Source organism: Leptonotus elevatus, chromosome 4 (assembly GCF_054856555.1).
Source record: "Leptonotus elevatus isolate MCC_2025b chromosome 4, RoL_Lele_1.0, whole genome shotgun sequence".
Classification (NCBI taxonomy): Eukaryota; Metazoa; Chordata; class Actinopteri; order Syngnathiformes; family Syngnathidae; genus Leptonotus; species Leptonotus elevatus.
The window spans coordinates 21,189,796-21,203,651 of NC_141242.1; the positions used below are offsets into that span (position 1 = coordinate 21,189,796).

At 38.9% G+C, this 13,856-nt stretch overlaps 1 protein-coding gene across 1 annotated transcript in view; it reads right to left on the bottom strand.

The window, feature by feature from the left end:
• ranbp10 (RAN binding protein 10) overlaps positions 1–11,153 on the bottom strand; it is a 30,654-nt gene extending 19,501 nt beyond the window's left edge. Inside the window, exons 1-3 of the mRNA XM_086074466.1 lie at positions 10,807–11,153; positions 3,833–3,944; positions 1,984–2,036 (exon numbers count right to left, since the gene is read on the bottom strand). Coding sequence (XP_085930592.1) covers positions 1,984–2,036; positions 3,833–3,944; positions 10,807–11,005 — 364 coding nt within the window. The 5' untranslated portion in view covers positions 11,006–11,153. The remainder of the gene's footprint in view (positions 1–1,983; positions 2,037–3,832; positions 3,945–10,806) is intronic.
• Positions 11,154–13,856: the final 2,703 nt, after the last annotated feature.

A 13,856-nucleotide genomic window follows, 5' to 3' on the forward strand; every position in this document is an offset into this window, starting at 1 on the left:
AATAATCGGCAGATTAATCAGTAATCGGTAAAAAAAAAAAGCATATCGGTTGGGCCCTAATCTGTAGTAAATTGTCCTCCCACTTTTTCGAAAGTATATGCCGCAGACCGCTAAAAAATGGACTGCGGGCTGCAAATGGCCTCTGGGCCATAGTTTGAACACCACTGCTTTCAGCAGACTGTTTGTGATTAAGAGACATCCTAGGATTCTTTTTTTGTCTGAACACACATTTCCACATGACATGGCATGAAATACAATCCCCAAGGTCCCAGGTTAGCACAGTAAAGCCCAAGACTTGTGAAAATAACACAGGATAAAAACATATAAAAGGAAATGTTAATGCTTTACAGCAGTTGTAAACAACTAAGAATGGTTTTATTATTGACACATAAATCTATCTCTACAATAATCTTGCATACTTAATGATTTTTTTTTTATCAAGGTTATACTATGGACTTGTCAATCAAAGCAGAGAATCGTAATAGCGAAAGTTGGCGCGCAAGTGACACCCATTGAAAATGAATTGGGGAGGGGAGTAATTTTATGCATTATATGTATTTTTAAATAATCGGCAGATTAATCAGTAATCGGTAAAAAAAAAAAGCATATCGGTTGGGCCCTAATCTGTAGTAAATTGTCCTCCCACTTTTTCGAAAGTATATGCCGCAGACCGCTAAAAAATGGACTGCGGGCTGCAAATGGCCTCTGGGCCATAGTTTGAACACCACTGCTTTCAGCAGACTGTTTGTGATTAAGAGACATCCTAGGATTCTTTTTTTGTCTGAACACACATTTCCACATGACATGGCATGAAATACAATCCCCAAGGTCCCAGGTTAGCACAGTAAAGCCCAAGACTTGTGAAAATAACACAGGATAAAAACATATAAAAGGAAATGTTAATGCTTTACAGCAGTTGTAAACAACTAAGAATGGTTTTATTATTGACACATAAATCTATCTCTACAATAATCTTGCATACTTAATGATTTTTTTTTTATCAAGGTTATACTATGGACTTGTCAATCAAAGCAGAGAATCGTAATAGCGAAAGTTGGCGCGCAAGTGACACCCATTGAAAATGAATTGGGGAGGGGAGTAATTTTATGCATTATATGTATTTTTAAATAATCGGCAGATTAATCAGTAATCGGTAAAAAAAAAAAGCATATCGGTTGGGCCCTAATCTGTAGTAAATTGTCCTCCCACTTTTTCGAAAGTATATGCCGCAGACCGCTAAAAAATGGACTGCGGGCTGCAAATGGCCTCTGGGCCATAGTTTGAACACCACTGCTTTCAGCAGACTGTTTGTGATTAAGATGGAGCTCAGACTACATTTTACAACCAACTTATGCATAAACTTAAGAAATTCTAAAGGGTTCAACTTCACATATTTTTTTCTCCATTGCCTATACCAAACAGCTCTTGTTTTGATCTTCTGGCAGCCCCAAAGCAATGGCAGTCCCCGTTCGCACTGATAACCGACCATTGTCTAGCAATGATAGGATCACTGATGAGTTCATAGTCTCGATACGCACATTGAATCATAGGTTCAAAATGTGGAAGTGGGAAGGACGTCACCTGTATGTTGATTGCTGCACCAATCGGGTAACATCTCACATCAGTTGACTTTCCACAAGTCCAGTTGGACGTGTTGATTGCCATCCAAAAGCATTAAGTGAGTGAGGTTACTGATTACTGGAATACATTCTAAAATGTCTAATGTCTATGAAAGACTTGAATAACCCATTCTCTTAAAGAACAACCAAGAAGAATCAATAGTAAAAGCAGAAGAGTAGAAGAAGCTGAAGAGGCTGCTCCTCCCTCCAACAACCTTACACATGAAGCATTCATTTAGAAGGGCAATATTTAGGATATCCAATGGCATAAACTTCATTTGCAAAAATCATTGTTAAAACTGAAAAATAATTGATCAAACATACGTATTTCTAACCTTTTTATCATCAGTCACTTATTACTCACCAGGAAGTCTATTCATGTTGACCCCTTGTGCAGACAGGCCGATTCCCATGTAGCTGCATGGGGAAAAAAATTGTTGAGGTGTTAAACCATCAATGCTTAACATTAAGTTTATTTTTACATACATGTGTATTTATTATCAGAACAAAAGCTTCTTTTGAATTTGTCATTTTTACTATTACTGCTTCCGGTGTATTCATAATGAAACTTTGGTTCATGTAGCCGTAAGTCATTTTCAACATACTATTTCTGATTTTCTCAAACTCACAATTTAAGCTCATGACACAAAGTGGAAGGAAAGGATATCCTGTCACCCAATCCCAGTCATTTTCAAAATCATTTTCAAAACCTGACGTGAAGAGAAAGGTTGGCTACTAGAACAGACAATTCTAAGAAAAACAGGAAAAGCACAGAGGCGGCCTGCCTGACATATCTTGAATGCACAGAGAAAGTTGCAGTGCCCAAGAATTCAGACATCTTTACTCAACTAGACATGCTGAGGAGTATTCAAAGAACAAAGGACCAGGGGCCTCATGTACTAAGACTTGCGTGGCTTTCATACTAAAACACGCCGTATGTCCAACGTCGCACGCATAAAAAAATCTAAACGTACGAATCTGTGCGTACGTACGAATCCAAGCACATTCAAATGCGGAAATGTTAGAGTACCAGACTCCTCCCTCTCCACGCCCGCGCATAAATATGCAAATTAGTATAAATAGGGCTTGCCCGTGTAATGATTACGATGCATGATAAGATAATCACATTATTAAGCATAAGGCACAAATGAAGAAAAACAATGTGAATGAAATATATTTCCGATTTATTATTTGTCAAAATGTGTTTGTTCTATGAAAAGTGTTCTAAGAGTGGATAAAAATTAAATGTTAATGTTTGCATTTTACCATGTGGTAGGGAACGCTTTCAACAATTTCAAAACACTAGTTTTTACCCATGAACTGATAGAAAACTAAAAAGCCATATGTTAATTTGACATTAGACGGCAAAATATAACTGAACAGCTGTCGTCTGCTTATGACACTACCAATTTGCGGCTCAAGGTGATGATGTGGCTGTATTGAATGGTGTCCCAATTCTAAGTGCTTTTTTTTTTAACCCTCATTTTGGCACTCCAGTCAAGAGACCTAAAGGGGAGAGGAAAGAGGAAGAGCAAGGGCCAAGAGGAAGAATCAGAACTGCACCATTTCTTGAGAACGTGAACAAGAATGGTGGCTTGGTCCTCTCATCTCCCTCGTACTTTCCATTGTCCTCAGCATGTCTAGTTGAGTACAGTAATGACATTCTTCAGCATCACTTTTTCTATGCATTCAAGACATGTCGGGGTGTCCCTGCATTAAACAAAAAAACATTCGGTCTCCAATTTTTATAGAAATTGGCTTCTCTCCTCACCAACCGTTCTCTTCACGGAGGGTTTTGAAAAAGACATGAATGAGACAGGATGACTTTTCCTTCCACTTGTTATCACTTCAGAATTGCATTTCGCCAAAAGCTATCAGAGTGAGAGTGAGGTATGTTAGCCCATAAGTGACTAAACTGACACCCCCCCAGGCTGCAAAATAATCATCCTGTGGGATGCAAATGACCCCTGGGTTATGAGTTTGAGACCCCTGCATAAGAGAAACGGGGGACATACACACATATCAGCCAGGGCAACAACAATGCAAAAAAGGTGGAGACCACAACATTAAACCTTCATGTCAAGTAGCAGGGCCACATATCATCATCCTGCAGTCCGCAAATGACCCCGTGCTGCGAGTTTGAGACCACTGGTCTATATAAATGACAAGAAGGGAAATGCACTCAAGCAGATAGTTAAAGGGTGTCTGCTTACCCATCTCGGCCTTTGCTGACAATTTTGACTTCAAAATAGTAGATCCCACAGGCTGCAGGAATTGGATGTGTGGCACGTACAGATGCGGCATCCTTGTGATTTTTGCCATGTCCTGAAAGTGAAAAACATTTATGCTTATGTGAAAAAAGTTCATGTAGTCACTTAAGCATCTCGTTTGAACTCGCGCATCTCTTTTTAAATTAGGGCATCTGCTCTTCTATCATTAAACCCAAACAGGGCGGCAGGGTGCAGAGTCAGATTTTGATGGAGGAAGTTAAATCGCATAAATGTAGTACAGTGTCATGCAAAAGTGTTAGCCCTCATTGAACTTTATGACCTTTTGCAATATTAAAAGATAATATGGCTTAAAAAATAAAGATATATTTTTGTTTTATTATTATTATTATTACTTTTTTCTTAGAATTAACTTCTCGTGGGACACAATTTTTTACCCCCCCCCCCCCAAACTGAAAAGTAGGGCATGTGAAATTATTCACCCCCTTTTCACTGCAGCCAACTGGCTTCATAAGTTTCCTGATGATTTCTGAACGATCCAATGTTGACTGATGTGATCATTAGTAGTCTCAGTATAAATGCACTTGCTCTGTGATGTGGTCTGTTAACAGAATATTGGAGACATCATGAAGACTAAGGACCAAGGACACAACAAGCTGGTCAGGGTTAAGTTGTGGGAAGGTTTAAAGCAGGATTAGGATCTAGAAAAATTTCACAATCTAAAAATATCATGCAATACACTGTACAATTGATAATATTAAAATGGAGAGCATTAAACCCAGCCTTCCCTAAACACAAACACACATCCTATTTGTCAGTTTGTTTTTCATTTGTAAAAGTTTAAGGCATTTTGGACCATTCTTCTTTACAAAACATCTCCAGATCAGTCAGGTATGATGGTTTCTGAGCATGGACAGCCTGCTTTAAATTACACCACAGACTTTCAATAATATTCAGGTCTGGGAACTGAGATGGCCATTCCAGAACGTTGTACTGCATGAATGCTTTTCATTGCCTTAGTAGAATTTAAGCAGTGTTTAGGGTCATTGTCTTATTGAAGTATCCAGCCCTAACACAACTTCATCTTTGTCACTGATTCTTGAACACGGTTCTCAAAAACCTGCTGATAGTGACTGGAAACCATGCAACCTTCATCTTGAACAAGATTGTCAATACCTGCATTGGCCACTCAGCCCCACAGCACGGTGAAAACGGCAACAAATTTGACTTAAGATAGCAACTGTTGGTCTTGGAATGATCTGTTCTTCATCCACCATGCTTACCGCCCCTTGTTATGTCCAAAAACTAAATTTCAGATCATCAGTCCACCTTATTCCAACATGAAGCCGGTTTGTCCAAATGAGCTTTAGCATAAGTCAAGTGAATCTGTTTGCAGCATGTGCGCAGAAAAGGCTTCTTCCGCATTACGCTACCATACAGTATCTCCTTGTGCAAAGTGAGCTACATTGTTGAACTATGCACAGTGACACCATTTGCAGCAAGATCTTTTGTAGGTCTCCGGAGCTGGTCTGTGGGTTGAGTTTGATTGTTTGTTGTCATCATCATTTGCTTCTGCTCACCTGAGATTATTCTTAGCCAGGCACTCCGGGCCTTAAGTAGAACTGTGCCTGTGGTCGTCTATTTCTGCACTATGCTTTCACAGTGGAAACTGACACCTGAAATGTCTGAGCTAGCTTTGTGTATCCTTCCCCAAAACCCTGGTGTTAAACAATCTTTGCTGTTTAGATCAATTGAGAGATGTTTTGAGGCTCCCTTGTCACCACTCTTCAGAGAACATGCAAAGAAGAGAACAACTTGCAATTGGCCACCTGAAATAATTCTCGTGATTGGCTTCATTTGTATATGTAGGTCAAGGGTCAAGGTTACCAATGAAATTTTGTTTTCCAATAATTAATGACAAAGGTTGTCAAATCAATAAAGCCACGGGGTGTCCAAATGTATGCACCTGCCTACTTTTGTTTTTACTGTACACTTTTTGTAAATCCAATAGACTTCATTTCACTTCTCAAATACCACTGTGTTAATCTGCTATATTTAACTGAAATTGCTGACCCAAATAACAATTGATTTTATAAAGGAAAATGTTGAAAACTGTCAGGGGTGCCCAAACTTTTTCGTACCTCTGTACAAAACTATTTTGCCAGTGTTCTAAAGGTACACGGCGTTTAATCATTGCGTGAGAAGGATAATAGATATTAGAAACCCTTGTGCAATAATGTTAGCACAGGCTACTCTATGCGAGAAATTACCAAAAAACACAGAATTGCCTACTTTCTGACCCTTTTAACAGGAAATATTTACCCTTCAAATTTAAATAACCTATTCAGGAATACTTCCATTCCATTATGATATGTATACGTATACACTCACCATTACTGTTAAGGGATTACATTTAAACCCTGATAAGAATTCCAGGCCATATTGTTAAGCCCTCAGTCTCCGTTTGAAGCAGTTAAATCTCTGACAAGAAAATGGGGGGGGGGGGGGGGGGTATTTACACACCTTACACTTACGTACAAAGAACATGTACATTAGTACAAGATTAAAAACACTTAAAACAACTCACGCATGTACGACGACTAGTAAATCTACCTATTTTAATTGTTTGCTTTTTTGCTGATAAACTTCAGCTCCACACTTCGGATTAAAAGGCTTTTATCACCGTAACAATGCCGTCAGAAACAGGATGTGATGACAATAAATAAAAAACATGACCATCATATGCCAGGGTATAGGGGCCAAAAGACTAAAAATAACTCGATGGGACATGAATCGAGTTTAGGTGTCACTTATTGTCGGCCAGCCAATTGCCGCTGTTTTTTGTTTCTATGCCAATCTTTCAAAACATGTATTCACATGAAAACGGTCAGAGGCACTAAAGTTTGGGGACTTCTGACATTATATAAAAAAAAATACATACAATTCTACATTGTGGTTGTGCATTGGTGGAATTACCAGTGCTCGGTGAATATTTTCATAATTTTGTAATTGATTTATTCTTTGAAACTTTAATAATAATGTGTGCATGCCTTGATTACAGTAAGTTTAGTAGTACACAGTCATAGTCATAAATGCATAGAAGACAAATCCTGGACTGGTCGCCAGTTAGTTACAGAGCACATATTGAGACAAAAAAAACATTCACTCTCACATTTACACTGTCTTTTGCCTGCAATGTAGTCAGGCATTCAATTTGACTGCAAATTCTGCTCTCGAGTCTCGATACCCACAACATGCAGTGAGTGAAATTTGCTGATAAGTATTATCAGCAAATTTCACACACTCCACTCCATGATCTTAAAAACTTAACATTTTTAGTAGAGATGTTCAATGCCACTTTTTTTCAGACCCATGCCAGTATGCATACACAACTCGAGTACTCACTGATACATACCAACAGTGTTTCCCACACCATGTTAATACTTGGGTGGGCCACCCAAGTAAACTGGCCACCACCCAAGAAGTTTTCAAGAAAATTTAATAATAATATATATTTTTTAAATAAATAAAACGTGTCGCGACCAGGTAAACCGCATGTAATGTTAGTTCGCCGTTATTTTGTGGATTGTGAGGTTAGAGTAGTAACAGGACTGAGACCCACCATCCCCCGCCCGCTGGTGTCTACCCACCCAAGTAGATTGCAAATCTGTGGGAAACACTGAATACCAAGTAACCAATACAATACAACAGTATTTTTGGCTACGTTCACACTGCAGGGTGTTATGCCCAATTCGTATTTTTTGTTAAATCCGATGTTTTTATGTACCGAAACTCGTTCACATTACAAAAACAAATGTGACTTCTAATGTGAACGCAACATCCTCATGATGTGACACTTATGCGCAAATAGCACACGTCAAGTGACATGCCCGAAAAGAAAAGAAAAAAGACGTCACGTGGCCGTGTTTATGAATTATGCTGAACGCAAATTGCTGTCCTGACAGCGGCAGTGGTGTTATACTGTTAGCTGTGGGGGGCTAATTGCTGCCTGCCTATGTCATCAAGCAAAACTACAGCATCACTAAACTATTACCAATTTCCACCAAAATTCATTTGCACATTCCTACTCGTCCACTTTAATCTGTGAAAATGTGAAAATGTTTAGTACAAACTTTTGATTTTGTGGAGATGATAATGGCTTTGCTCATAGGAGCTCACATTGTGTCAATAATATCCCAAATGTGCTGATAACTTTTATATTTTCCAAGGCTGAAGAGTCTACAAGAGTAGGAATGTGTAAATGAATTTTGGTGGCAATTGGTCACCATTTTCTGACAATACGAGAAAACAGTGTGACAAACCAAGCCAGGAAATAATATTACAGTGCTAGCCTCCTTACTTGCATGACGTAACCGTTGTCTGGCTGATGTGGAAATCAAACAGTCCCAATTTTGGGGCATTAAGAGTTTGTGCAAAAAGTTGTCACAAAAAAACAACAACACTTAATCACTGCAGAGATTTTTAGGGGGTGAATTTTAAGATGACAACATTTACAAACAGACCTATTATACAAGTGCCAATGTTCAGCCCAGTGTCCTTTTAATCCACACAAGGCCAAAATTATACACACATGCAGACATAGATGCATACACAGGCCCATGAACATTTGGTTAAATATCCTTAGGCAAGTTACACCTAGGCCAGACAATTTTTCAAATAAAAAACAAAGCTTCTGGTTGGTATAATTCTTGTTTGATATTAGACCACTCTTGCTAGCAGAATCGGTGGACTTCATTTATAATAGTTGGTTACCTGGCATAGGCCGAGCTTTTAGGCACAGTCCATTAATGCTCAGGCTAGGAATGAGATCGGGGATTTATAGACGACAATGCCAGAAGCAGTTTTTATTGATACCAAACAAATGTTGACGTGTTTGGGATCATTGTCCAGTTGGCACATCCAAGCTCGTGTCTATGTGTTGATTTGAGGTCAATTTTAAGAATTTTGAGGTTGTCCTCTTTTATTTTTAATTTTTTTGTTTTTAAGGTTAAAAGATTCAGGAACAACACGGCCCAGAATTGGAAACTGCTGAAATACCAATGTCACTGTCCACAGTGAAGAGGGTTTGCTTACATTGTTACGGACTGTGCGGATGACCAAGAAAGAAGCCCCTGCTCCAAAATCAATACATTTAAGTTTAACTGAAATTTGCAGCTGCCTACATGGAGAATCCAAATGCCTTCTAGACAAAAGTTTTATGGTTCGACGAGACATTGGATATCGGATAAAAAATATATATAACCTTCGGGACTTGCTCCTGTAAATACATGAATCTCTACGTTTTTACTGTGACTGTGCTAGATTAGCGTTGCAGCAAAAGTTCAAAGGTTGTTCTTATTTATCTTATACACTGGCCTCCGGCACTGCTGCCACTTTTAACAGAGAAAATTGTGACTTCGATCAAAATAGCATCCGAATCACAAGTGTGAGGGACTAGGGCAATAGCTGGATCAACTAGCAAGGAAATGTCTATAAATGACCTATTAATCTATCACCCCAAACCCAAGTAGAGAATAAATTAATTTAGGAACTTTTCATTGATACACATTTAGAGTCAAATAGCTCAACCATGACATGGCATGTTTTAAGTAAACATTATCTAGATTAAATTGTTGGAAAGTATTGGTAACAAGATCATTCTCAGAATACATCAATATAAAAAATATATACATACTAAGCTTCTTTTAACTAAAGTGTGAGATGTAATAAATCAGACCATGCTTCTGTCAAATTGAACAGATAAATTCTGCATGATATAATCAGTGGATTATATCTGTCTCTGCCTGTCAGTCTAGATTTTGACAAAATGGAAAGACCTTTAGCTGCTATGCACAAACAGAAGGGCACACCAGGTATGTAATTTGTGAAACAGAGTAATAAGTAGAGCATCTTGAATTCAATGTATAAATAAGATGAATAGAAGCCACCTTTCTTGACGGTTTGACCTAATAGAAAGTAACAGAAAGCAAATCTTTGAGCGTGGCTTCAAAGAGATGGCACTTTGTTATCTCTAGGAAATAAAAACAACATACATTCTTGTCATCGGCATGGGCGAATGATGCTCGTGCAGGACAAACACTTTCTGGATTAGGCAAATGTCGACGATAAGGTTGACAACAAGATCGTTGCATTTGGCTTTATGTATGCGCAGAGGCCTCTAGCAGCTGTTGAAAACGACCTGGTTGCCTGTTGTGCTCGAGACAAATTCGGATTCGGCTGAATTGGGCCGTTTGTCTCACGAGGTACACCGTTAAGCTAATTTGCGGTTTTTTATTTTTTTATTTTTTTTAAGAACGAAAACACTGTCCCCTATGATACATTATATTTAATATGTTAGTTGTCAACAACAAAAAACGTTCAACTCAATGCTGTCGTGTTAAAGGTTAACACTAACACGTATGTTTCGTATCCATCTTGTGGCCTGTTTATCCTGTCATCCTAGCTCCCCACTAGCATTCTAGTCACAAGTCAAAACTAGATTCGGAAACGTTGGTTAGCCATTAGGCTAACAACCGTGCTTGCATAAGTCATAGCTGTTAGCTAGCGACTAAATACCAGAAGAGCCTCCAATGTACATCACATTTGGTCCCTGACACAGAAATACAAACTACCCAGTGCGCCAAATACAATGTCATGTCACTGCAAAAACAACGCAAGTAAATAAGAAAAGAAATTCGTGTTGATGAAGGGTCATATATCAGTATTGTTATTGGGTGAGTTGTCGAGTTGAGTGAGTTGACCATTTAGGCATTTCTCTGCTAGTCTGAGAAACAAAGCAAGGCTAAGGGCAGTAAAGGCAGCTACTGGATTTTCCACTCACACCGTCAACATAATTATAGAGAGAAAGACAGATAAACGTCGTGACAAATACGAGAGAACACACTCCATCAGTATGACTAACGTTAGCACTCCGCACAGCGTTAAACCAAATCTCTAACCTTTGTAATGGACCCTCAGGTTGTTCTGTGACAGCCCAATGTAGCTGTATTTATCCTTGGGACTCCATGATCGGGGTAAAGGGGTCTCTTCCTCGTTCACGGCCGGGTAAAGCCGTTTGAGTCGTTCATTCAGCTCATGTTCTTGGTAATTAAAAACTGGATCCCCCAACGACAGGCTCCCCGCACCAAGCTCTGCCATTTTTGGCTTGTATCTGCCTGGCGTCTTAATGTTCGTGTCTTTCTATGCAATCCCCGTGTCACTTCACTGGAACTGTACGGTGAAAGTGAGAGGGACTGTGAGAAGAAAATAGCAGCGGTGTGACATCCCCGGATAAGCAGCAGAATGTGGTCACTGTAGGCTGGAACAGTGCCCTGTGGGTATTGTAGTTTTTCAATTACGTTATTTTATGCAAACGTTTCCAGAAAAGACTACATTGCTTTGCTACCGCACCCCCGAGGGGTCCTTCAGTCACCAAGGTGCCAAGAAAATGTAGTTTTCCCCAATCAAATGGGCCAATACGATCAGTACATACTTTTAAAAAGATTTACGCTTCAAAGTTCGCTCCTCATATTATATATATTAATCAAGTAAAGTGTTATATCTTTACTAACGTATGCATTGTTTACGTTGACGCAATAACGTGCACAATTAGAGAAAGGCAAAGACTAATATGGCGTGTAATCCCATTGTAAACATGTTTTAAAGTGATCGGAAGCAAGTGATCTAAGTGATTTTTGGGGGTGTTATTTTTATTTTCAATTTACACAAATGTTACGATATTCGTTGCCGTTTTGGAAATCTTTACTGGGTGTCTATATTGGTGTATAGTATTCGTCATGTGCATTCTCTCTATAAAAAAATGAAGTTTGCGTTTTTTTGTGAGACTTTGGAAATTAATCAGGCGCGCTGTGGCCTACTATTTGTGGGTCTTTCTGTTGTTCTTGGTTGCTTTGGTAACCGGTGATGATGTGATGGTGATGATGTTGGCGGTGTTGTTCGCAGAACAATCCCGATTACTGGGAATGACCAAGAACGTCCAAAGTCCCGTTAAATCTTTTTGTTTTTATTCGCTATGGCACCAGGCAAATTAATATATGACACTTGTGCTTCTACATCTGATGCCAACTGAAAAGTGAAGGCAAGTGACCGGAATATGGATTTACATTGACTGCGTGCGCGCGCGTGCTTGTGCGTGTGCGTGTGCGTGTGTGTGTGTGTGTGTGTGAGGGGGGGGGGGGGTGTGAGTGGGTGTGAATTAGCAGAATTAGCAGTTTAATGTTTATTCTACCGAGAAGTCCTGCATACATACAGTATTATTAACAAATGGAACATGATGCCTGTGTGTTTGCCTATCAGAATTGTGAAAGCTGTTTGAAAAGTTACCGGTAGTTCTAAAAGCTTTACATTGCTTATTTGTCTCTTAAGTTTGTTGAAATTTTCATTCAGTATATTATAATTGATAAGTCAATTTATAAAATGTCTGTCAGCAGCTGAAGGAAGACATTGCCCCCATAAGGGAGAAAGAAAAGTCCATTCAGGTGGTGATATATTGTCTCAAATGTGTCATTTGAAATGTCACTATGTGTGACTTTTGAGGGAGTCATATTTACTTACTAGGACTACCCCCCAAATACTAACTTCATCCGTAAATATAACAAGTTACTGTGGGCCACAGGTATAGATCACATTGCAATAAGAAAGTTTTTCAGAGTGGTATAAATTCATGATTACCCAATACATACTATTCCACACATTTGCAGGTGGATAATCTCTTGACAGGAGTGGGATGCTCACATGATTCTGATCTCACAGCTTTCTAACATAAAGATGTGCCCTGTGAAGGAAGACCAATGGTGGGTATATTATAGTTAGTGCCTACTGACTCATAGTGACTGGTGAAGGGTCTGTCTGCAGTAGTGATAGGTTGCAAAAATGATTTTATGTGTACATATGATTTTGAGTGTTTACACTGTTGAAGGGAACCCATGGGCCCCATGGAACTGACACTTAGTCTAAAAGTGTGTGGGCAAGGCCTGACAAAAGCCCAAGAACAGCTCAATGCACGTGTACTGTACATATCTGACAGATAGCACTCATGTATGCACTGATTATTAAATGGAAGCCACTTTTCCCATGAATAATGTGAGGTCATCTTAGCTTTGTTTTTGTAGTGTGTACTATGCAGTTGGAGAAATTGCAGGCTGATTACGGTCACTTGAGGAGTGAGCAAGTTGCCCTGCTCAAACGCTGAAGGTCAGGGACACAGCTTAAAACTCGTTTTACAACACCGTAGTTTAAAGAAATGCTGGATGTCAAGAGCCTTGTCAAAAAGAAAATGACAAGCAGTTATGCTAACAAGTAATGTCATGGGAAAAAAGTTCAAATGTTAAATTTGAAAAAATATCACACGAACAACAATTGCTACGTTTTTTCTTAATATTACCATTAGATTGGTTTTAGCATGTTTCATACACAAACGTATACGTATATCAAAGTGGTCCACCAAGTCCTTCAATTTTTCAGTTTTTAACCCTTGGAGGAAGAAAAAATTTAGACATCCGTGGTGTATACCCAATCTGGAAACTAGGTTCACAATGTTGACCAGTTAGGCATACCGGTATTCAACAATTTTATAATAACCTTTTTAAAAGCATTGCACTAAGGTGAAATACTTTCAGTGATGTGTAGAATCGAGTGAAGCAATGAATCCATATAGTTGTTGTGTTTTTCAGTTTTTAACATCTTAATCTTGTTGGAGGTACCAAACCCCACCAATTTCCGATGCACATTCACTGAACTCTTCTTGATAATAGAATGTGATTATTATTATTTCAAATTCAAGACATACATATCAGTGAACAAAAATGACCATGGGGACTCAGATGAAAAAGCTAATTGAATCTGGCTCTCTTGACCTTGAATTCAGAAAGTGTTCTTGTACTCCCCATCTCCATGCAGCTTAAGGAAGTGTTCCTTTCCTTTTGCTAGTTAGTAGTTAGTTAGCTGTGCTGGACTAGAACTGCACAACTTGGCATTGCAAATCATACAG